General features: G+C 40.1%; 3 protein-coding genes across 6 annotated transcripts in view; 2 read left to right on the forward strand and 1 right to left on the reverse strand.

The window, feature by feature from the left end:
- Positions 1-1,136: 1,136 nt before the first annotated feature.
- Positions 1,137-7,353, reverse strand: si:ch211-198a12.6 (uncharacterized protein LOC563253 homolog). Of its 3 annotated transcripts, none has more exons than XM_058651519.1 (2): positions 7,147-7,353; positions 1,137-4,660 (listed from the first exon to the last, which is right to left on the reverse strand). In XM_058651519.1, exon 2 carries the CDS (start codon positions 4,539-4,541, stop codon positions 2,868-2,870), a length of 1,674 nt encoding a protein of 557 aa, XP_058507502.1. In that variant the 5' UTR covers positions 4,542-4,660; positions 7,147-7,353; the 3' UTR covers positions 1,137-2,867. The 3 variants fall into 3 exon arrangements, with proteins under 3 accessions (XP_058507502.1, XP_058507503.1, XP_058507504.1); XM_058651520.1 differs by lacking the exon at positions 7,147-7,353 and adding an exon at positions 6,350-6,487; XM_058651521.1 differs by lacking the exon at positions 7,147-7,353 and adding an exon at positions 5,890-6,025.
- Positions 6,660-14,528, forward strand: LOC131473907 (tripartite motif-containing protein 16-like). Of its 2 annotated transcripts, XM_058651523.1 has the most exons (8): positions 6,660-6,786; positions 9,785-10,194; positions 10,617-10,712; positions 11,044-11,277; positions 11,358-11,517; positions 11,607-11,720; positions 12,130-12,266; positions 13,816-14,528. In XM_058651523.1, exons 2-8 carry the CDS (start codon positions 9,796-9,798, stop codon positions 14,197-14,199), a joined length of 1,524 nt encoding a protein of 507 aa, XP_058507506.1. In that variant the 5' UTR covers positions 6,660-6,786; positions 9,785-9,795; the 3' UTR covers positions 14,200-14,528. The 2 variants fall into 2 exon arrangements, with proteins under 2 accessions (XP_058507506.1, XP_058507505.1); XM_058651522.1 differs by lacking the exon at positions 6,660-6,786 and having other exon boundaries at positions 9,567-10,194.
- Positions 14,529-15,991: 1,463 nt separating this feature from the next.
- The window catches only part of zgc:154058 (Transmembrane protein 150A-like), a 41,689-nt gene continuing 32,151 nt past the window's right edge, over positions 15,992-25,529 (forward strand). Inside the window, exons 1-5 of the mRNA XM_058652290.1 lie at positions 15,992-16,237; positions 17,607-17,844; positions 23,232-23,279; positions 23,786-23,872; positions 24,837-24,904. Coding sequence (XP_058508273.1) covers positions 17,780-17,844; positions 23,232-23,279; positions 23,786-23,872; positions 24,837-24,904 — 268 coding nt within the window. The 5' untranslated portion in view covers positions 15,992-16,237; positions 17,607-17,779. The remainder of the gene's footprint in view (positions 16,238-17,606; positions 17,845-23,231; positions 23,280-23,785; positions 23,873-24,836; positions 24,905-25,529) is intronic.

The following is a 25,529-nucleotide window of genomic DNA, read 5'->3' on the forward strand; positions in this document are numbered from 1 at the left end:
TCCACTTCTGTAATTGTTTCTAAGCATTTCAATGGATACTTGTTTTTATTTATTTTTATTTGCCTGGGCTGTGTGTGTCCCCTGCACCGAGAACCAGCCTGAAATCTACAATACCGTAAGAATAAGTTTTTTTTTGCTTCATCTTGCTGTTACACGGCCATTTCATAAACTGCTCGTCCTTCTGCTTGGTCTACTGCTGCCTTGTTTAGGTTTTAGGTGCGGGAAGGAGCAGTGGATTAATAACTCATGTGTCGTGATGTAAAATTACTGGTTACATTAAGCAACACAAACTTCAGTTTCTAGTCAAATGGCTCGGTGAGATCAAGCAACAAAGATACTCGTAAGATATGATAAACTTGATCAGGTGTAGTGTATTAGATTAGCCCTTCGATTAGTGGCTAACATCTGTTTTTCCTTGTGCCCCCACTAACAGCCATGTTTTTGCTGAGAGCGAGTCCCCACATCTCAGGCTGGTTCACAGTGCAGTTGGACCTGACTATATGTAAGTCCTCATACAAACCACAATTGGAAAAAACTGAACTATCCCTTTAAAAACAGGGACAGGTTTAGGTCCCAGCCATAATGTAAACCAGACATGGCTCTGCACCCAGAGGGCTGATGGACCTGTATTATCTCTGAAGGTTGAAGTGACAGATGATCCCAACCTTGAGTGTCTACCCCGACAGACAACTTCAGTCTGACCTCCCTTCGTAAAGGAATGTAAACTAGTATCGTGTCTCAGTGTGGGAAAACGGGTACTTTCTTGACATGTTTGTACGTTTTTTCACAGGCCATTTTCAAGAGCGTTCCCCATTTAAGGCGAGTTACACCTTGAACTCAGCTGCCAGTGAAATTCCACTTTAATTCTCCATTAAAGTTAATGCAAACACTGAAAAATCTCTATAAATGTCAGATCGTGCCCCTAGGTGTGGATTTAACCAACCAACAAAGTACTCTTGTTGCTGTTGTAAACTTTTAAGGGTAGGGTGACACCATGTGGACACACTTTGGAAGTGCATGTTGCATTGATGTAGTCAAGTATACACCACATAGCTCTCATAACCCTCTCATGTATCTAAAGATTCTGTGGGTTCATGTCCTTTTCACACATTAATGCCATTGACTGGACAATGCAAGAGAGTCAACAACCTTTATTTATCCATACATGTGCCACTCAGAAATAAGGAAAAAAGGTGTTACATCATTTGCCCTTAAGAGAAGCCTATATGGATAATTTACAATTTTTCTCTCTACAATGAGGCCATTGACAAAAATGAACAGCGGGGATAAAGACAATATGGTCGTAACAGTGTAAACACATGGTAATATACATGAAAGCAAAAGGTATCAGTGACATCAAATAAAATGTAGGGTAAGTTAGTATGAACAAAACAAAAGACTCCTGAAAAAAACCCTAACTCTTTTACTGAAATTACAGCTCAGCATACATTTCTACATCGCATGCAATAAGGCACCTATCTAACACAAGGAAGAAAACTATGCTACAGTTTGAAGCACAATTGTTATCCAAATAATAAGAATATTGCTCACTATAATGTTCACTCCCATAAAAGTTGTATATCTCTCATTCCCTTTCATATAACCCAAGCCATATCTAAAAAAATACATCAGTTTGTAAAAGATATTTTACACAGAAGAGTAAATAGAGCGCAATCCATCAGAATTTGAAAAAAATCTTGTAAAAGTGAGATTTCCATGTATTCTTTTTAGTATACACAAACTATGATCAAATTGTGACAATCTGAACATTACCTATATTCTGTACACAGGTCTTTGAATTAGTCTCCGTGGAAATAAAGTGTGATGTTGCATTTTTTTAGTTACATTTGGTGCTGGGGTAAAGAAGAAACTACACAGTAAATAATCAGGACACAGGCCATGTTGTAATATGCTACCCAGAAAGTTTTTTTTATTTCTATAAGCATTTTATGGCTAAATCGCATACCATAGTAGAATCAGGGTGTCAGCCAGTATTTCTCTCTGTTCAGTCTATGCAGCAGTGCTAACCCACAGTAGACATAAATATACAAGATGGCTCACTTCTGGTGGAGCCCAAGTTCAAGAACAAACTGCATGAAAACACCTGCAACATGTTCACCTCCAACACTTAAAACAAATTATAGTCATTAAAGGAAAAAAAAGTGGAGACAAGGTGGGTCTTACTATCAAAAATGTAATCTTTTGGAACAGCACACTAGTCACCTATACATATAAAAGGAAATTGGTAAGTATATACATTGGATTTTCAATTGTTGCTTCACATGGGTTATGTGAGTGAAAAAGAAATAACTTTTTTTTTTTTTATTTTAATTGGGACAATTCTTGTTAACCAATTGTGTTGGTATCGTTGAATAACGTTGCAGCTGAAAAGCATGTGTGGCCACCTGAATGTACATGAACTGAATTATATCAAAAAGACCAGCCAAAGGGTGAAGCATATTATCCCGAAGTAACAATTCTATCATGTTGATCTTCAAAACACATTTTTTTTTTCTTTTTAAAAGTGTTCCATAAACTGCTCCTGGAGCAAGTGAAGCACAATCAAACAAGAATAAATGCTCCTTCACGCTATTGTTATACCCTCTTCAAACTGAGCACAAAGTCTCAGGTTCAGCTCTGACTTACAGGTTACATAGTCTTTCAGAACAATTGTGAAGTCTTTTGTGTGTTACTGTCAATTTATTTTTCAACTGCTCCACGCGTGTGCTGACGTGACCACTTTAGTCTATAGAAGTTGGCCTGGTGTGGTGCCGTGATATCTTTGATGAGACCATTGGTAGAAGACAGAGAGTTGGTGTAGTGGTGTGCATGGGGATGGGACAACATCTGGGGGTTGGAAAGGGTGTTCACTGATCAACATGGATCCTATGATGTCTGGAGAGGGAGGATGAATGGTTAAAGCCCTTTCCACACTGAGAGCACCTGTAAGGTTTTTCAGAGGGCAGGATGCGCTGTTTTTGGAAAGCGTTGTTTGGGAAGGCCTTCCCTGTGGGGATCGTCGTGTACTGCTGTGGTTGTGATTGTGGTGGTGGTGGTGGTTGCTGCTGCTGCTGTTGTTGCTGCTGTTTGTTATCCAGGTGGACTCTCTGATGCCTTGCAAGGGAGGAGGAGTGATTGAATCGTTTACCACAGTGAGCACAGGTGTAACTCTTTCCCTCAGAGTGGACTCTTTGGTGCCGAGACAGAGAGGAGGAATGATTGAAACCCTTATCACAGTGGTGGCACATGTAGGGCTTGTCTCCTTGCTGGTGCACCCTCTGTTTAGGGGGAGTGCCATACGACATTGGCTTCCCAGGCTGAGGTGGTGAAAACACCGGGTTCTGCAGGTGGGTCTTGTGGTGGCGAGAGAGAGAGGAGGAGTGATTAAAGCCCTTGTTGCAATGTCTGCAGGTGTAGGGCTTTCCTCCAGCATGAACTTGCTGGTGCTTCTTAAGGTGGCGTTTACGGACAAAGCTCTTCCTACACATGTTGCATTTGTATGGCTTCTCACCCGAGTGGACCCTCTGGTGCTCTCTCAGAGTAGCAGCAGCTGCAAAACACTTTCCACACTGTGCGCAGCGGTGGGGTTTGTCTCCTCCGAGCACAACTGTGGCGTGGGACTTCTGGTGCTGCTTTAGGTTGGAAGTTGTGGCAAAGCCTTTGCCACACTGGCCACAAGTATATGGTTTCTCTCGTGCATGGACCTCCTGGTGCTTTTTCAGATGTCTTCTGCGAACAAAGCTCTTCCTACACTGGGTGCACTTGTAAGGCTTGTCCTCTGAATGCATCTTCATATGCTCTCTCAAGGTGATGGCAGCAGCAAAGCTCTTACCACACTCTGAGCATCTATGGGGTTTGTCTGGTAAATGAATCATCTGATGACCCTTGAGGCTGAAGGCGTCAATAACATCTTTGCCCATAATCTCAACACCAGGAGGAACATAGGGTTTTTCTTTCATATGAATCTTCATGTGCTGTTTAAGGCTGGCTTCCACAGCAAAGCTCTCACCACAGTGGACACAGATGTAAGGATTTAAGTCCTTATGGATCTCAAAGTGTTGGTGAAGGTCAGCTATGCTGCCAAAAATCTCCCCACACTCGTTGCACTGGAGGCCATGGGCTTCATGTATGATTACTCCATTCTCTGACTCCACTGTTAACTCGCCACCATGGTCAGACTCCACTTTGACCACATGCTCGCTTTCTGTCTTAAGCAGCACCTCTCCCAACAGAGCCTCATTTCCTGTTGTCTTGATTTCTGCTGCAGTGAAACAGTGCATCTCACCATGCTCCACCTTGATGTAATCATGGTCTGTCTCCGCAACTATCGCATCAACACATGCTACTGCACCAAGGTCTGTCCCCAGCCCCTGGATCTTTAAGTCTGAGCCATGGATCTCAAGCTCTAATCCACGCTTTTCCTCTGTCATGATCTCTGTTTCGGCTCCATAGTGAAGGTCGACATGGCTGTGGGCTATGACACACTCCGACCCAAGTGTGTCAAGGCCGGGTGTGTCACATTCAGTCTCTGACTCGGCCATGAGAACACACTCCAACCCCACGACCTCCGTTTTCTTGCCGGGCGATTACTCTCCAAAGAATCGGTGTATATGGATTTTTTGTGTGGTGGAGCGTTGGTGCACGTATTAGGAGATCAGACCTGTAAAGAGAGAACAGAGACAAAAATCACCAAAAAGTAGATTTTAATGTAATATTTAAGCCTATTTGTCTGAGATGATGTCAAATGGTAAAACTATGTCATCCAGAGAAACTAGGTTAATCATGAAATTGCAGAACAAAGTCGATCAAAGTAATAAATAGTAGATGAAAGGAATACATTATCTCATTAATATAATGAAAATTGTTAAAAGGGGTTGACAAACTTTGAACTGAAACGCTGTAGGACTTTGAAATGTGTTGAAAAATGGTGCTCACAGGCAGACATAACATAATGCTGCCAAAAGCAATAGTTAAAAGTTGGTTTTGTACTAGATACCATTGAGTCACTTAATACAAAATGTATTACAGTTTCAATTGTGAATGTTTAAGAAATATACAATACTTTTCTGGGTTACTTGTCACAAATGAACAAAGAAACCAGAAAAGTTAGTTGCGTGGACAAAACTTAACATTTTACTTTGTAATTACTTTGCAGTTTACAGAACAGCAGTCAACGCTTTCCAGCATTTTCAGCACTTTATGGACTCAAATACTAAGATAAATAATGGGCAGGTTCATTGATAATGAAAATATCCATGAGTTGCAGTCCTACTGTATATCCACTGTCCTGTAATGGTTTGATCTAAAACAGCTGGGTCTGCTGCAATAAGCATGGAAAACTGTAGTGTAAGTGAGTGATGCATTCTCCCAAAAAAAATGTTTGCCTGGCGGATTGAATTTCAAGCTTCAGATCTCATCTAATGCTAAAATGCAATACTATTTAGCAAGCTATGCGATTTATGATAGCTTCGTTAGCGTTTAAAACGAGCTCCACTCCACAAGCTATCAGAATTGTTAACTACGTAAGCAGACCACATCTATAGCAAGATCCCAAATCAACCTTGAGCCCCGATCCAATACCGGCTGGCACACAAAATGCGCTTAATTGTAGTCATGTGTGCTTTCCTAAATTATGCAGTTTAACACGTGTAAATGTATTTACAAAGTGAGGGTTTTGGCATAACATTGGACTGCTGCTTGCTAGCCCACATAATAGCTACAAATAGCCTTTATAGCCGCTAGTTAGCTGGCTATGGTGGATGGGGGAACTGGTTAACGACACAACAGCATTGTGTTAGCCGCTAATGTTCACGATTTAGCCAGCTAACTAGCTTAATAGCCAAAAGGAGCAGGCGAATAATTACCTAGGAGCTTAAAACAGATACTTACATTAAAAGGGAGCGAACGACATTAAGATAAATTTCGGTTTGATTTGTGGAACTGTTGTCGACGCGGAAATTCACTCTGCGCGAGTATTAACAGGCCATCTTGTGCCACACCAGCACTTCCAGCTAGCCAAGATTACATGCTCGCCTAAGATGGCTGCCAACAGCTAACGTTAGCCTAATTAGCTTCCGCCCTTCATAACATACTGGATTGAAGCTGCCCAAGAAACAATATCGGGATGAACTGAAAACACCGTTTTGGCAACTACTGTGTATTACTAGGTTACGGTGACAACCGTAAAGTCACAATTTGACACGTAAGACAACAGATGAAGGCTAGTGCAGACGAGCTATGCGCCACATTACGATTACGACCTGAAGCGGGCTAGCTAAAACAAAGATGGCTAACTGTCAGGGGCGATGAATGCTGAACGAAAAGCCCGGGAACGAATGTATTTACTTACTCGAGAACCAATGTGACCAAACCTGCCAGTACGTATATTTCACACACACCAACCGAGCGTACAACTACCAGACAGGCGACTTTAATAGCATGCAGAGAACGACGATGTATCTTGGCTACAGTCTGAGCTAAAGCTCCCCTCACTGCGGCAGCGCCAAAGGACCACACAGACGACTGCAATGGCGGCCTTGTCGAGGCTAACAACAGCTATCGGAGCGGAGAACACACTAGCGTGCTGGCTACATAGCCATGATGCCAAGCTAATGAAGCAGCTAATGCAGTTTGCTAGCAGCAGGCTACAGCCTGTCGTGTAGTTCGGTACCAGCCTGTGGCTTGTTCAACACTGGAGCGGAAGCGTTGCTGTAAACCGCCCATCCAACCATGTTTAAGCCAGGTTTTGTCTGTAGAGACAAAGTGGACGTTGCCATCGGACAGACGGTGGGTCTTTATTTATTTATTTTTTCTAAATAACAAAAGTACATGGAAGAAATTTAGAGCTGGTATAACTTCTCATCTTGGAGGAAACGTTCTGTCGCCTGCCTTTTCCAACGGGGCATATACAACCAGTGCGAGCCAAGGCCTGTATTTTCCCCTCTACAAAGTTCGCTAGTATGACAAAAGGAAGCACAAAACTCACAACCCATATGCCAACTATAATAGTAAACAATCACTGAGATTACTGTCTCCCAGAGACTCTGTCCCGGCGCCGCTGCTGTTCATAATAGCGCAAAGTTGATGAAATAACCACGAGAAAATATCGTCTAAATATACACAATCGCTGCATGCACACACACCCACCTTTGAGTATTTGTACTTTCTGAGAGCTGAGGGGAGAAAAAAGGAGAAGAGTCCTTGAATGCTTCAAACTCCGGGCTGAGGAGAGATTTTGCAGGCTGCTGTTGTGTGTGTGTGTATGTGTATGCCTCGTCAAACTGGTGTGTGTGTGTGTGTCTTCCTCTCTTTCTCGCTCTCTCACTGTCTGTGGCGCCACTGCTCATCTGGCGCCAACGTTGGACGACCAACGCACTTTACCGACATCAATCCGTCACTTCTTTGCAACAAGACAGTCACTAGCACCCTCTACTGTCGGGGAGGCTTGCTGTAATTAAAAAAAGCGAGATCACAAGGAAAGAAACCTTTGGGTATTTTTCCATGAGAAATATTAATCTGAGACACAGCTCTTTCTTCTGAAGATAATCATGTGCACTTATACTTTAAAGCAGCATTCTAAAGTACTCTTACTCAGAGGTGGAATGTTATGAATTAAATTTACTCACGTTACTGTAATGAGAATGTTTTTTTGTGTACATATAGTCAAAATGTGCAAATTTACTTTTACTTAAGTATGTATTTTGAAAGTAATATACTTCGCTACATTTTAAATCACATCCGTTACTGAGTAAAAAGTAAAAATGTTGGCCTGAATTTAATAAATAATAAGAAGAAAATAAAATTCACGCACTGGAAACTTTGGCAGTGAATGATGAGGACAGGTGGATTGGCAGTGAGTGAGAAAGTTAAAACATTTGTGACCTTTGACCCATTTTGACTGATACATTATATGTTTACGTATTTTATTTTGTCCGCACTTTCATTTGTAAAGGTTTGCCTTTAATCAAAAACAGTTAATGTGAGATTTGTGTCCACTTGTCCTTTTTGCATGACACAAGAAATAACCACAACCTTGTTAAACAAGTAATTAAGTAACTTATATTACGTATAAAGTATATATATATATATATATATATTTTTTAAACTACTTTTTTATTTTAAATACACACAGTACATTTTTAGACCAGTACTTTAACTTGTACTTAAGTTAAAGTTTACACTACAATGTAGATATACTCAGCTCAAATTATTAAACTAAGCACTGCATAAATATTTATAAAGGAACATCTTAAATAATAAAAAATCATAAAGTCATTTAAAATCATAACTACTTGGAAATTATTTGAAGCTTGATTACAATTAAAATAATAAAAAACACACTTTGGGAATTAATTCTTAACATAAAATAATTGTAATTGTTGCAATTCTAATGCAGAAATTGTACATTTTTACACTGTGCTATTATTACATAAAAGTCATGATTGCGTCCTCGTAAAGCAGAGCTTCCCAGACCCCCAGATGTTTGAGGCAACTAAAGATTTTGCAAAAACTTCAAGGCCCATTGCCAGATTCGTACATTAATAAAAATGTAGCACAACACTGAAGTAAACAGAAACTGATAAATGAGAAACCTTATATTAATTGCATATAAACAAAACACATGTCATTACATGTTAATAACAAAGTTTAAAGTTGTTTCTAAGACATCACTGCATGTCTGAGGCCCATTTGCAATACCCCCAAGGCCCACTAGTCGGCCCCCCTTTGGGAATTATTTATCATTTAATCATAATGCATTATTAAATGCACAGATCAAATAAGTCAAACATTTATTGTCAATGCAAATTCATTTTGACAATCGCAACAATAAATGTGAACATTTAAGGGGAAAAACAGAAATAATAAACAAATAAATTGTAATGTAAGTGAGGTGTAATGTAAGGTGTTGAGTCACCAGAGTCAGCAGAACAACTCAGTACGGTACACAGAAATAACTGTTCTACTGGGGGAAATTATGCTATTATTACATGTCTATAAAAATGGTGTAAGCATTCAAATATATATATATATATATTTTAGAACATGACATGTTCAACAACTTGTGCAGATAATGGGATTAATTCCATTTGCGTGTTGTTTTCCACAATAAAACACTTAAAAAAGGCAAAGCAAATCACAATACTGACATTTATTATCATCCAAGAGAGATTACACTACAATACTACCCGATAAAATACTACAATACTACCCAATATCCCACCCGCCCACCCCCCCATTAACATTGAAAGTGGATAAAGTTCTAGGTAGTACTCAAAGTTTCATAGACAGTATTTAGAAGATATTTTGACTCACATATATTTTTTGCAGTAAAGATTTTGTCCCACAAGGTGATGCTGTTCAACCATGAATGCTTTGGGGATGGACCTACCTATAAATACAGACAGACAGACAGACAGATCTGTCTCTCTTAACTTACTACTTTGGTAGTTTCAACTCCTCCTCTCTATTGTTACAGTCCATTTTATTTCAGGGAGTACATAGTGACACCCATCTGCTGCTTATTAAACCTGGAATACTGGTTTTACAATGAGAGCAGACTACATAGCTAACATTCTGTCACACACAACGTCAGTCACACAGTTTCACTGACGCTGTTCACTTCAGGAACTTGCTGTCTTTGCTTTGACTGTTTTGTTTTTCTGTTACTGTTAAAATAGGCAGAATTAGGTGATAGGTGAACACATTTCCGCTGAGCTGAAATTCAGCCAAAGATTTTTTTTGTGTTTCTTTCATCAAATCTGAGCATTTAATTCTTGGACTCCAGGTTAAAAAAAGATGTCCCACCCCAGCACTCTGGATTTGGACAGACACAGCAGCTTGGAGAAATCTCGTCGCTCCACCAGCCGCAGTCAGCCCAGGTCCCAGGCTAAGTATGGGGAAGTGCTGTGTGACTTTTGCACCACAAGGAAGCAGAAGGCAGAGAAGTCCTGCTTGGTGTGCCTGGCATCCTACTGTGAGACTCACCTGCAGACTCACTACGACTATCCTGCCCTGATGAAGCACAAATTGGTCAAAGCCACAGGCCAGATGAGAGAGAAGATCTGTGCACAGCACGACAAGCTGCTGGAGGCTTTCTGTCGTGCTGATCAGACATCGGTGTGTGTGCTCTGCATGATGGACGAGCACAAGCACCACGACATTGTCCCAGCCGGAACTGAGAGGACCGAGAAACAAGTGAGTGGTGAAAACATCTGTATATTTAAACTTTCAGTCATTAAAATGTTATTAATCAGACAGTTCATCAGCATTGTTGCTTAGGAATGAGCTGATACGGTATTCAGTGTTGATATTGATCTGGATATTTAAAAAACAATATAATATGATCTAAGAATCATAAATATCATATAATTGCTTCACAAAGCACAGGCTGTAACGAGAGACATGCATGGCCATCATGTGACCAAAATGTGAGTGAGGAATGCTTGTTTACGTGGAATTATTTCAAGATTAAAGAAGAAAAAACAACAAATGAGTGGAATTTTGTGAAAAAGACTGATAACTTTAATGGTATATTTTTAAAGCTGTGATATGGACATGGTATCAGACATGAAAACCATCTTCAGTGTTATTATCGCACAGATTTCACTTCTTTGCAGAAACAACTTGGCGTCACACTGCACAAATCCCAACAAAGGATCGACCAGAGAATCAAAAAGTGGCAGGATCTTCGACAAGCTGTGGAATCAGTTAAAGTAAGTTTAAAAAAAGCCTCTAGACCAGGGGTTATCAAACTTTTTGTACCATGTGCCACCTGAGAAAATAGCCAAGAGTCAGTTAAAGACTTTTCACAGGAGGCAGATTTATTTCCAATAGGATAATTTGCTCTCTCATCATCACGTATGCTCCGTACACTGGTATAGTGAAATTAGATGAAGATGAAGCGAGAGATAAGGTGACTCAGCTCCACTACTCTGAAAGTACTGAAAGTACCACCAGAGGAAGCTTGCGTACCACAGGCAGTACCCGTACCACCGTTTGAGAACCATGGTCCTTGTTAAAAAAAACTCTCTTTAACCTCATTAGCACTCTGCTCAAACGGCCCTAGAGGAGAACGAGCGGATCTTCACTGAACTTCTGCTCTCCATGGAGAGGAAGTACAACGAGGTCAAGGAGATGATCCTTACCCACGAGAAGACCACCGTGACGCGGGCTGAGATACTGCTGGACCGTCTGGAGGAAGAGATCACCCTGCTGAGGAAAAAACACAATGACCTGGACAAGCTCTCGCACACCGATGATCACATACACTTTCTGCAGGTGAGACCAATCTGTGGCTGACCACCACAAACATCAGGGCTCTCCTCTCTGTCCTACAACTTTTGCTTTTGCTTATCCAGAGCTGGCAGTCTCTGTCAGGACCATCAGGATACGAGGACCTCAACAACATCATCGTCGCCCCCAATTACTCCTTTGAAGCTACCAAGAGAGCTATTGCTGCTCTGAAGCTGCAAGTAGAAGAAATCAGCAAGACCGAGACAATCAAAATTGCAGGAGCAGGTGAACGAAAACTTAAGCTTTGATGTGGTTGTCTTGTATGATCAGCCTTTTTGTTGTTTTCACAAAGCTCACCGTGTGTTTTTCTATAGTGAAGGACGTCTATATCACACAAGAAAGTGAGACGAAGACAAAGAGAGAATCATTTGTGAAGGAAGAACCGAGGACAAGAGAGGAACCGAGGACGAGAGATGATTTTTTAAAATGTGAGCCACTGGGTTTCGTTTACTATTGAACCTGTAATGTACTTTTAAAAACAAAAGGGATTGGCCACAGCGTGTGGTGAAACTAGTGTCATGAAAGCTATGCTGCCTGCCAAACAGGTTTGATGAAACTTAAACAAGCACAGCTGTTCCTGCATGGCAGGTTCAAACCATAGAATTAAGATGACTAACTTTGTTGGATTAGACTCACAAATATTTAGTTTGGCAAATTATATGTAGCAGGATGACGTAAAAAAAAAAGGAGGGTTGTTAAACAATGACATGGCAGTTTTACAGAAACTTCTATTGTCTAAATAAATAAAATTATAATAACAATTTGAGAAACATGGATGAAATAATAACACACAAAATACCAGCAATCATCCATTTTTTTCTTCTTCATTGTTTTTAGACTCTTGCCAGTTGATTCTGGACGTGAACAGCGTCCACCCCAACCTTCACCTCTCTGAGGGGAACCGAACAGCCACGATGAAAAGTGAGCCCAAGAACTATCCTGATCACCCGGACCGATTTGACCACTGGCAGCAGGTGAGGCAGTGTGACCTTTAACCTGCTCCTCAGACTCAGGGAAATGAATCCATGAAGTCACATGTTTTGTTTTAAAATCTGGTTTATGAAAAGGTAACCTTAAATCAAGCCTTTAGTATTAGTACCCATACACTAGTGATGTCATGTAAACTCTGACTTTACCGTCTCTTACAGCTGTAATGAGTACGTTTTAAATATCAACAAATGTCTGTTACATTCAAACATTAGCACATGAGGTTACACAGTGATGATAAAGCCTATCAGCTCCACATGACTCTCTGTCTGTGTGTGATTCTCAGTATAGCAGTGTTGTGTTTTTGTCATGACATGACTGACAAAGGGAACACGGAAGCATAACAGCTACGCTAGAAAAGCAAGGCGTCCGTGAACGGTTTGAATGTGGACTTTGAGTCGTCTTTTCAAGAAGCTCTGCAGTGTCACCTGAGGAATGGGAAACATCTGATGTCACTGCCTGCTTCGTTGACTGAAAAAGTCTACAAGCACCCATGAAAAGTTTACTCCTAATCCTCATCCTTCATGTCTGTTTTTACTTCCACAGTAGCTTTGATTTTTTAGCTTTAAATCACAACCAATTCAATTCAATTGTATTTTTATAGCACTAAATCACAACATACATTATCTTAAGGCACTGTACATAGTAAGGTTAGAAACCTTTACAATATTATAGAGAGAAGAGAAACCAAGCAGGCACTCGGCATCAGTAGAATCTCTGACAGAACCAGAGGTCCTGAATTGGTTATGACATGTTTATAGTACTGAAATGTCAATTATACACACAGTAGCATAGATTGTTGATAAAAATTAAACTGATGTAAATTTTAAATCACAGCAAAATAATGATGGGAATACTACTACTACTAATGATAATAATAATAATATTAATAGCCCTGAACAGAAAAATACCTATAGTGTCTTTCACATTATTTGGATGGGATTAGTTTTACATGGATCGGTGGAGTCATGTCATTTTACCACAGGACATTTCGGTTTGGGGAGAACATCAGTTTCAGTTTGAGAAGTAGAATCAGAAGTCCCGTGCCTCTGACAGGTGCTTTCGACCGGTCCGGAATGGTGTTCTTCGTATGCCAAAAACACCTGAAATCTGCCACAGACTTGTCTGACCGCCTATAGTGCAAAACTGAATACTCCAGTTCACCTAAAAATCTGTGGAAAACTACTTGTAAACAGGATATTACGGCATATTTACGTACATACTGTATTTACTGCACGGGATTAGTATCACCAATCCTTTTTACCCAAGGTAAAAGTCACCGTAATCTTTACTGACATGGCACATTTGGACGGGACTAAAATCACTGAGACTCTCTGGTAATAATTGCTTTACCTTCACCTCTCCATGTAAAACTAATTTGGTCTGAATAGAACTTTACTAGTTCTATATGCTCCTTCTTGAGAGAAGGATGGTGGGAATGCTGATACTGTTTTGGCGACAGAAGTTGCACACTGAAGCTTTAAAGCACCACTCATCATAATAATAATAATATGATTTCATTTTAATCCACACCAGGTATTGTGCAAGGACAGCATGGCAGGGTCTCGTTGTTACTGGGAGGTAGACTGGAGGGGTACAGAGATAGACGTGGCCATTACCTACAGAGGAATCCGCCGTAAGGGAAACGGGAATGAATGCAGCCTGGGCTGGAACGACAAGTCCTGGAGTCTGTACTGCTCCGACTCCAGTTTCTCCTTTGTGCACAACAACAAGAGAAAAGAAATCCCAGTCCCGGCGTCATCTCGCATCGGGGTCTACGTAGACCGTTCTGCAGGAACACTGGCCTTTTACAGTGTCAGTGATGACATGAAGCTTCTGCACAAAGTCCACACTGCATTTTCAGAGCCCATCTACCCTGCATTCAGTGTGTGGGGCTTTGGTACCACAGTAAGACTGTAGTAATAACCCATTTACCCCAATGTACAACATGGTCTAATCATGACATGATCAAATCTTTTTAGTTTTGCTTTTTTTGCTAGAAGTACAAATTCCATATAAGCCGTTAACCATTGAATGAGTTTTCAATCCAATCAGAATCCAGTGTGCTTTTGTCCTTGTCTGTCTAGCCTGAAGAGTTGTAAATAACACATTTCATGTTTGTTTTAAAAAAAAATCATATGTTCTTTCTTTTGCCGATATATTTTATATTAGAATATTTGACATTTTTATTGAGCTAAATGTAGCCTGTGACATATACCAATTTAAATAAACACACTTTGTTTCCATCATGTTCGCGTTGAGTATGGATTTACACACACAAGTTCACTCTGACATTGGTCTTTGTCAGATTTACTCAAATACACCACACTAATTCTGGGAATACCCCTCCAATTTAAATTGTATTGATCTGACTTTTTTTGGTCAATCAGTGCCAGACTAAAAAAGTGCAAACAGCACCACACAATGGATTAACTGCAAAAGTGCACCACATGTCAAAAATACAGCTATAAGTTTTGGAGACCTTGTAACTCGACTTTGAGCTAAGGTATGAAGAAATAAACAGACTGCAGGGGGCAGTACACACACACACACACACACACACACATATACACACACACGCGCGCACAATAGGAGAAGTACACTATAAAGGAGATGAGGCGCTTGATTATTTGTACCATGCATACCGGAGGTTCAACCCCAACTGAGCACCTCTCTCTTTTTTTGCAGCGGTCATTCATTAATACTTTATCTCGTGACTCAGTATCTCATAATAATTAGAATATTTCTCTTATTATCTCATAATTATTACTTAGTATCTTATAATAATGAGATACTTTCTCGTATTATCAAATTGCGGTCTCGGACGGTAACCTTTTTTTGACACGTAACTCCTACAGTTTTCAAGATATTCAAACCATGTCAATGTTCAATTCAATTAGGACATTATCGGAAGTATTCAGTTTTCCGAAATAGCCAATATTCTCCAAATTATTTAACATTTTCCACTGAAGAAAATTTTAAAACAACATTTTCATACATCTTTAAACTCCTTCCACCTCATTCAACTTTTCAATACCATTCCTACTTTTTCTACAATCAGAGTTAAAGTTTCATCAGTTTTTCAGTTTTTGGACTTTTTCAGAGTTTAACAGTAGTGTTTATTGCGTGTAGCCGCTAGAGTGAGAGGGTCCAGAAAATTTTTTTCTGATATAAAATTTACTTAAATTTTAGGAGTAAAAGTATTTAAAAAGTGAGGAGTTAGGATTGAGCCATGGTAGCTTGGTGGTAGGGCGTGTTGTCTTTCAAATGGATGGTTGTGGGTTCAATTTCCTTGCTCTGCTAGTCTATATGTGTCCTTGAGCAAAACACATGTTGAAGCTTGTGAAAAGTGTAAATCAGCTCATCAATACTAGAAAAGCTCTATATTACCTACTCTTCTTCTTCTGATTGTATTTGGTAGTAACGAGTAACAAAGATATTAACAAAGGAATAAAAATAAAGGTTGCTAGGAATATGAAAACAAAGTACAGATACATGAATGTTGTACTTACATACAGTGACGAAGTATTTGTACATGTTATATTACAACACTGCAAGACTGCTATTTTTTTTTTCGTCACTTCCTTTGTAAATGTACAACATCTAAACGGCGCGCGCCCAGACTTAAATGCAACGCACCCTGCCACTGTTTCGGTGGGTGGGAGGGGCGGAGCTACACAGCTGGATTCTCGGAGGTGTCTCGTGGCGGCGGACAGACTTTGCCATCGTCTCCATGTGAGGGCGAGTCTCCTCCTCCTTCTTCTCCTCCTTCTTCTCCTCCAGCTAACGGAGACTACTGCGAACTTTAACGGGGGTAAAGAGAGGAGAGAAGCTGGTGTTAGGTGTAGACCACACCGTGAAGCTTGAGTCCAGTTGCCCGGTGTGTGTGGAGGACAGGCCGGGATTCTTTTTCCACCTTCAACTGCTGGAACTTGTCAGTAAATCACGGAGGATTAAGGTGAGTTAGTACCGGATCAGGTCCTGACTCCTGACGGTGGAAAAGCTGCGAGTCTTTGCCGTGACACGGATGAAAACAGCCTCCATTAGCTGTACATGTAAATGTGGATCATTTATACCTGTTACCTGTGATGTTTTCTGATCGAAACTAGGGCTGCAGCCAATAATCGAGCATAACTTGATTACTAAATGAATCGCTAACTCATTTGATGATCAGTTAATCGGTTCGTGTGTGTGCGCGTGTGTTTTTTTTTATAATAACGGTTTAACGTGCTCTTACTTGGATTGCATTTTGAGTTTCAACAATTAGTCGATTAATAGTCTTGATTGGTTTCAGTTTTATTTTTTAATAATTGAAACAAGCTTTATGATTTTTCAGCTTCTTAAATGTGAATGTTTTCTGGGTTTTTTTGCTCCATATTACGAAGAAATCATTAAAACTGATTTTAAGTTAGGTCTGTCTGGACAAAACCATACATTTCTAACGTTTGGTAAAAATACACTTACAAACATTTTATGGCCCAAACAATAATTTTGTCACTCATTTTATGTTTATTTAATATGATGATTTGATGGTTTAACCATTTTTTTAAACAACGTTTTTGTACCCTGTATGCCTATGTTGCTGGTGTGTGTATTAGGTCAAGCCTTGTTGAGTCCAAGATAAATGTTCCTATGGGAACAAAATCAAATTATCTATCCATTCATCCAGCTATTTATCTATCTATCTATGCTGTGCTGGTTTGCATTTTAGGCATGAGGTGACAATCTTGAACAAAATAATTGTATTTCAGGATCATTTGGGCTGGGCAATAACTCAATACAAATGTATATTTTATGATATAAACATGTTTATAATGTGAGTCACTACACATAAATGTTCAGGAGCATAAAACATGGTCTTAACTTGTCTGACATCTCAATAATTATTAGTAATGACTGATTTGCAACTTTTTTCTTATGATAATGTTGTGAAAGCTTAAAGCTCGAGTGTGTATCTTCTGTCACCACCTGAGGAATTAGTACCATGGGACTAACTCGTCTTGGTACATAATCCTGACTTCAGATTAGAGCGAATAGATGTTAAGACTTTTTTTCTGCATTAATTTTGGTTGTCACATAGTTTTAGTACATTTTTAAAGCAAAAATTATGATCTGCTTTCATGTTTCTCTGTGTCGTGTATGACAGTGAATAGAATGCGGTTGCTTTTTGCACTCCAGGAAACTGCAACAGGAAGTTTTCATTCATTAAACAATAATTAAAGTAATTGTTAGTTGAGTCGGACCCAGATTGCTTTGATTGGCTAAGGGTTGGTGGTGATTACTGGTGAATGACCCTGACCCGCTTCCCTTCTCCTCTCATTCACCAGCTGAAAGAGGACATCTGTCCGACCTGTGTCCCACCTACCAACCTCCGTCTTCAAGACCATGACCAGATGCAGATGTCAGTCACACTCTTTTAAATGTTAGTACTACTTGAGCAGATATCGCTCGGCTGGCCGAAGAGGAAAAAGAAGAAAGAGACAGTTGAAGGTGCCAGAAGATGTCGATCTGGATGATACTGCCTGTCAGCCTCCCAGTTCTGACCATCACTGGGATATGGGTTGTGTAAGTATTGCATTTCTTTGGCAATACCTGTTGCCCCCGGTAGTGAGTAGTGATGCAAGTTTTATTTTAGTGTTCATTCATATGGTTTGTTTTCAGTGCTGCCAGGCACAAAGAAAACATCTTGTCTATATTACAACCCACACAATAAAGCAAATTTGACCAACCACAGCCCTGAACATAAAGTAGTTTACTGTTTATTAGACCATAAAAAACTGCTTTCATACACGTTTTTTTCTGCAGGCATACCCACTCTACGATCACAGTCATTTTGTTTTCAATACAGTGAAAAAAGGTGATGTTCTGTAAATTACAAATCCACTGTCCAAACCCTGTGACACCTCAGTCTCTTGCCTCGAGGAAAGCAGCACTGCATATTTACCCTGAATTCCTGGGAGCCATGGCAATTGCATGTGGATTAACTCTCTCCTGGAAGCATCAGGGATTATCATCCTTCTCCTAAATGTGCGACGTGCCGGTTTGAGTGTAGGGTAATTATCTGTCGTATCTGAGCAGATGTATGGCAGAGAAAAGAGTGAGAACCTCCCGGTTATGTCTGGCCTCACACAAGCTCTCCTGTCTGCCCTGTTATTATTCTGGGAGGAGAAAACACAAACCCTGAGGGGAGAGAGAGACAGATGGCCCCATTCCAAACTGTCGTAGTCTTGTATTTGGGCTTTGTGGTACATCTTTGATGAGTAGCGGGGGGAGTTGGCAGTCTAATCAGACGCCAGCGCTAACACCTTACACTACAGTTGAGCGTTTGTGTGAGACACGGCTGCTTTACAGTCCAGTCAGGAGTGTGCACGCATATTCAGGTATACAGGGCTTTGGAGGAGAAAAGGTCTGCTGCTATAGACCTACACTAATTTGAAAGCTGATCTGACTTAAAATGCCAAATGGTGCTGACCGTAGGTCCATTTCCTTCCTGTTACCTTGACAAGGCTGCTTTGTTTCTATGAGCAATTTTGGCTCTTTTTTTTTCCAGACTGTGGAATGTTAAATGGCGTTGGAAATATTTATGTAGTGCCCTTTACATCAGAGGGCAAAGACGAGGCATAACAACAATAACACAAATAGAGAAGATAACATGCAAACGTTTATCAAACATAATGCACAGAAGAACCCAACACATTTGCAGAAACAGACAGAGGAACCCCACTTTAGATGAAATTGTTCCATTTGTGTTGTTGAAACTGCAACAATTATTCGATGAGTATTTGACTATTGTTGACTATTTTGGTAATTTATTAAACGGTTTAAGTGTTTACTTTATTATAAAGTGAAAATTAATTATTTGAGTTCAAAGTCTATGTTTATCTATGACAGGAAACGTAGTTGCTTTGTGGACTAGGGTTGCACGATATTGGACTTTTTTGCCGTTATCCGATATGCCGATATATAAGTGGCCAATAACTGATATATATATATATATATATATATATATATATATATACTGTATGTATGTATGTATACGTCTTTCCTTTTGCCCAACTGCAGAAGTAATTTAGTCTCCTCTGTAATGAAATTAACATAATGTCTGTATGTCCCAGCAGATGTGGATGTAAAATATCTTTATTGTGCAAAATAAAAGAGTGTAAACAGATAATAGCCGTAGGGGGCGCTAGCCTTGAAGTCAAGGAAGTAGTAGCTTTTTTCTGCCTACTATTTTAGTCATGAGTCGTATCGGCAGATATTGGCGTGCTGATAATATCTTGCATCGCTAACAATATAACAATTGGATATTTAACCAATTGTCTAAAGGACACGTGTAAATAAGTAAGATTAAGTAGATTTAAGTAGTAGATTTAGGTTTGGTGAAAGGATGCCACTTGCTGCTCCCCTCCTTCACTGTGGCAGAAAAATGACATGAAGAGTGTGAGCAGAAGTTTGACTCAGCATCTGGTGGCCATGCTCGGAGAGGAATGCTCATTCTTGTGCCCACCCAAGAGTTTTGGCTAAGATTCTTTTTGCTGACCTTCCAAGTGTGCTCCCGCCTGATTGTTTACATTTTAAACAGCTTTTGATCGTTGTTTGTCTTCAAAATATTAAAAAGTATTCACCATTTTACTTGGATCTTTAGCAAACTAGTAAGAGAAGCAAGTGGGAGTTTTGCACACAGTGAGTGCCAACATCATCCACAGTCTTATTCCACCCTTTCCTGTGGTTTCTACTATATTCGTTTGCTGTCAAAATCAGATTTTCCATGAACAAGTTTTCCGAGTGTTGGTTGTTGAATCCTGAATGGAAAAGTAACGAAACACTCAGTCAGTCCTACAGACTTGCAATTAGAGTTTACAACCTCTGCTGTGCTGTGATAGATGTCTAATTATGCAAACAAACCCATTATTACTTAACCTCCTTCGAAGAATGCATAAGTTTACTTCCATGTTGGGAAAAGGGGCGTTTTTATTCAGACGTTTCCCAGAGCTGCACTGCTGCTATTTTAGCATTTGGAAGTCTCAACATGGAAAATATAACTGCTTCACTTGGCTGTGGTTTCTTTTCCTGTATTCTTTCTAATGAACTCCCTTAGTTTATGTCTGTATTTGCTGTATGCGTCTTTTGTTTTCACCAAGTTGGTGTTATTCTTTTGTGGTTTGGACTTGGAGTTCTGGCAGTCTTCTACCTGAAGGCCATGTTCCATTCACGGGTTTCCTCGGTGTGTTATACAAGTACAGTTCCCTTTACAGTCAACATGTTTGCAATTTGGCTTGTATGACTTTCAGATGGTGATTCACATAGCATGGTGCCAACCGGTATTAGCCAAACAAGTGTTACCACCCTTTATATGAGTCAGAGGGTACAACACATGTTTTACTAGTACAAGAAAGCTTTTAAAGTTGGGAAAGTTGGGCCACAAAGAAAGATGTTAAGAGCAGGTAGTGCTTTTGGATTGGTTTGAAATCTATCAAGTGTAAATTCACTGTTTGCTTTTTACATTTTGCGAGGATTTTTGTCGTAGGCCTATCAGACCAGTGCAAACAGATGACGATAATAGCCATCTTGACAGACATGAACTGCGGAGTTTCCTATTCACAGATGACAAACATGGCAAATTATCGTCTAGTTGAGACACGTTCCCTACAGCAGGAGAAACTGATTTGTTGGTTACTTTACCGTCTATGTTTTAGTACCAGAAATACTTCCACATACAATTGTCAGATGCTTTGGTGTTGTGATTATCTTCTCAGAAGGATAGTTTAGCTTTTTTGTGTAATCAAATGTCTTCTTTGGTCGAGCAAATGGGCTTGAATGCAGGCTTCAAACAGTCTAGGCTGTTTATTTTTAACTCGGATTGATTTTGTATCAGGTGCCTCTGTAGGACCTTTCTGACATAGACACTGACCTCATAAGGACCAGTAGTCTGCACCTTGTTTCTGAGGAACTGGTTAAGTTCAGGGCAAAGGTTTGAATTGTGGGTTAGTTTAAGCATTAACTGGTTATGGTTAAGTTAGTGATAAGGCTTTGGTTCGCCTCTCCAAATGAATGGAAGTCAATGGGAGTCCTTCAAAGTATGAAATCTGTATGAAAACTGTTGTTTGTGTTATGAATTATTTCCACCTAACACGCCAGTTTTCTGATACTAAATGAGTTTGGCTGCAGTGAAAGGGCACATTTGTTTCTTCCAAAGAGTGACCTGTTTTAAGAAGATGAACAAACAGTGATCAGCTTTAACATCATTCTGCCTCAGGGTTTTAAGACCCTTTATTTCCAACAACAGGTTCCACTCAGCTGCTTCTACCTTGTCCATACATGTTCAAGACATGTGGAACTACAGATGGAAATGGGACTAACATGCAGAAGAATGGAATTCAACACAAGTCCTTAAAAGGATAGCTGCGCAAACTTGTGTGTGTGTGAGGTTGTATGATTTGTCTCCCCAAAGACTGGTCTGTGTGCATGATACTATCGACCTTGAAGGCATTTTTTTAATTGGTACTTAACCTCCTACTGAACTACGGCTGCGTTCAGGACAGATAGTCTCTGTGTCTGACTGTGTCTCGTTCGTCTGCTGGCCTTTACATCGTCTCATCCTTCCAATCCATCCATTCTGCCTGTTGCCATTTGTTGTCAGAGGTCCAATCGGAAAGATGATGACGAATAATCATGTGCAATTGTGTGTGTATATATATATATATATATATACTGTATATATATTGATTATACTGCACAGTTTCATATATAAGTTCTTGTAACTATTAGCTCTTGTTCTTCAGTTTAAACCAGCCTTTTAATACAACCCAATGCAATTATTTTGCCTTAAAACCATGACTTCAAAGGCATTTTTGATGGTACACAGACTTTCAAGAATGATAATGGTGCTTCTATCGTTTCCACCCTAAGCCCTGAATGCATGTGCACTGTATTATCATACCTTGATTGGAGTAACGGAATGATGGTTAGGTTTGAACCGCTGGAATTGTGACCAGCCTGTTGCAGAGAAATCTAGATGAGATGATCGGTTAATAAATGCTGAGAAGTCACTAGTTGTCCTTCTTCATGTTTGTCCCATTTCCATCTGTAGTTCCACATGTCATAAACATATATGGACAAGGTAGAAGCAGCTCAGTTGAACATGTTGTTGGTAATAAAGGGTCTTTAAAACAGAATGATGTAGAAACTGATCACTGCTTGTTCATCTTCTTAAAACCAGTCACTCTTTGGAAGAAACAAACATGCCCTTTCACTGCAGCCAATATATTAAAACATGTCCACTAGAGCTGCTACTAATTATTAATTATTTTCATTGTTGATTAATCTGTCGATTATTTTCTTCGATTAATCGACTACTTGTTTGGTCTGTAAAATATCAGAACATGTTGAGAAATGTTGATCTGTGTTTACCAACCCAGGAAATGATGTTCTCGAAATGAATTGTTTTGTCCACAAACCAAAATGATTCTGTTTTAATAATTTCTTTGTTTGAGAGAGCCGCCAAAATAGTTGCCGTTTTATTGACTAATCATTTCAGTCCTAAAGTCGACTAGGAACAAGTCTCCACGTCTAAAGTTGAAGGACAGGTCTTAAACTCACAGAGTAGTTTTCATCTTTTTGATTCTCCGGTCATTGACATTTCTGTGGAAGTGACAGGTCAGTGACTGGCCAAAATAAACAATACAGTTTCAGTTATAGTCACACGGGTTTGACTGACACGGCTCAGTCTTCACAATCTTTGGCCCTATATGGATAAGATAAGAGATGAAGTGATGTGGTCATCGAGGTTGAACAAACAAGTGGATGTTGAGGTTTTTAAAAGATAAGACTTAGTAAGACTTATAAATTCCTCTTTTTTATACTTCATTTTCTTAAGGACATCCTCCCCTGACCTGAATCCTGATGCTTTATTTGTATATTTGGCTAATGGTGCTTTCTATCTTTTCTTTTAGCTACGCCATGGCCCTGTACAACCAACATGTCTGCCCTGTGGATAACTGGTACGTTGCTGAAACCCTCCTGTACTCTTTGCTTTAACCATTTAATCATAACATGTACAAAACCTTGGCCCCATCCGTGTCGGTCTCTGCATGTTTCCCAATCTTTTTTGCTTGGGAGGAGGATACGTTTATTTTTCTCAGTGCATTCATCCCAGTTGTTATTATTTCACCTAAAAAAAACAACTGAGAGACATGCATCTAAATCAGCGCATAACCCCAAAGAATAATGTGCAGTAAATGAACACAGATCAAAACTGTGATTAACTATATGTCGTTGCTTTCATGCAGTTTGAGTCACGTTTTTGACAATTGTGGTTTGACTCACCATTGTTAGAAAGCCTGCTTGTGATTTCACAACATAGTTTTGAAGGAAAAATAACGCTGGGATACTGGCATCTAGTGATTGGGTGATTATTCCCGGCCTTATGTTTCCTAGACAAGATTTGGCTCCTTCCACTGAACTTGAACTTCTTTTTTTTAATCTGCACGTGTGTTTGATTTTCCAGGTTGTACAACCAGTCATGTGAAGAGGAGCTTTATTTACAGAGTGGACCAACCTTGTGCTGCACACTAGACAATGTACCTCTCATCAGGTCAGTGAGTCTCCCTGCCTGAACTCCACCCTCCCTCCCCTCTGCGTGTCCCTCTGTCTCCTCTCTGTCTCTTTGTTTGAAGTCTTGGTCATGTCGTTAACAGGAATACAGTCCCATTGTCTAACGTGGCTCCTGTTGGCACACTGTTGACAAAAAGTGAAGGCGCTTCAAGCAGACAGTTCCCCTGAGTGTGTGACTGTGTGAGTGTGTGTATGTGAGTGCATTCTGAAAATAACTTGGGGCTGAAATATCCTGCTGCCACCGTGGCAGCCCAGAGGCAAAACATGGGTCAGCTTTTAACCAAGTAAACACACTCACACAGAGCTGGGAGTAAGTTTAGACACTCCCACTCTCCCGTTTAGCTTTTTTTGGTCCACATCAGAGGCCAGCTGCAGAGTGTAAAGACTGAGGTCTGAAGAAAAGGCTTTTTAAAGTGTACACAAATCCCTTTTTATGTTGACTAAATGACTAAATACGGCTGACATTTATGGGGCATGATGATGTTCCATGAAAGTAGAAATATCATAGTAATGCACAAATAATTCAAAGATAATGCAAATATTAGTCTTATAATTTTTCCATTTTTATCCACAGAGTGAACTGAAGATTGTGTGTATGTGTGTGTGTGTGTGTAACTGCAGTCAGCTGAGAAGTCTTTGTTGGCAGCATATCAGGGCACAGACGGCCTGTGTTGACTGTCTCCTGCCTTCCCCTCCTACAAACATTTCCCATTCCTAGAAGAGAGGCAGTATGCAGTAGGTGAAAAGTCAAAGACTTCACGAAGGGATGTGAGGAAACGTAGTTTCCCCCCCCCCCTCCAACCCCTTACTACACAAGCACAAAGCCTCTCTAACATGTAACATGTCAGAGTGCACGACGTGGGAGGAGGAATAAGTGTTTCTGTGCAGTGTGTGTAGGTTGATTCGCTGTTTTTCACTGATAGATTGTTTACTTTTTCTTGCAGTAAATGTGGGACACTTCCCCCTGAGAGCTGCTTCTTCAGCCTTATCTGCAGTACAGGCTCATTCATAGGTAAGTTACAAACACAGTGTCCTATTTTACGCCTCTGGTTTGTGCTTTCAGGTGTAGGTTTTGCAGAGGTAGGGTGACGTTTAAGGGTTAACTGGCCCTTTATAGCGATTTTTTTCAGGGGCAAACATACTTTGAGATATTTCCCAGAATCTGAAACTGTTACCGCCACAAAACCCAGCTCATACTTTGTGTGACCTTGATTTTGCAGAGTTCCGTGTGGCATAAATTTCATAAATTCAGTGGAATTCCACACAAACTGGATGTGTGCACTTCACCCTCAGTCTCCGTAAGCGCCGACTGCGCATCGTCCTTGCAGCTCAACACTTTCCAGGTCAAATGGTGGCAAGCTTTTGTTTAGGTCAAAAGATACAACAACAAAAAGATGGTTACCGTGGAAACTTGTCTCAGGCTACCCTATCGTACGTTCTTGAACGGCTGTGCTTCAGTCAGGAATTTCCAGTAACATCACATCTGCTGCCCTTTAGAAAATTGCTGGTTTCTCACAAAACCTACAACCACACTGACCGTGATCCAGTCAAACTCTTGCATGTGGTGAATTTGACTGTTGACGGAGGTTGAAATAGTAACAGAATAGCTTTGCAGTGAGTGTGTATTAGGAACACTC

This window comes from Solea solea, chromosome 15 (assembly GCF_958295425.1).
Source record: "Solea solea chromosome 15, fSolSol10.1, whole genome shotgun sequence".
Taxonomy (NCBI): domain Eukaryota; kingdom Metazoa; phylum Chordata; class Actinopteri; order Pleuronectiformes; family Soleidae; genus Solea; species Solea solea.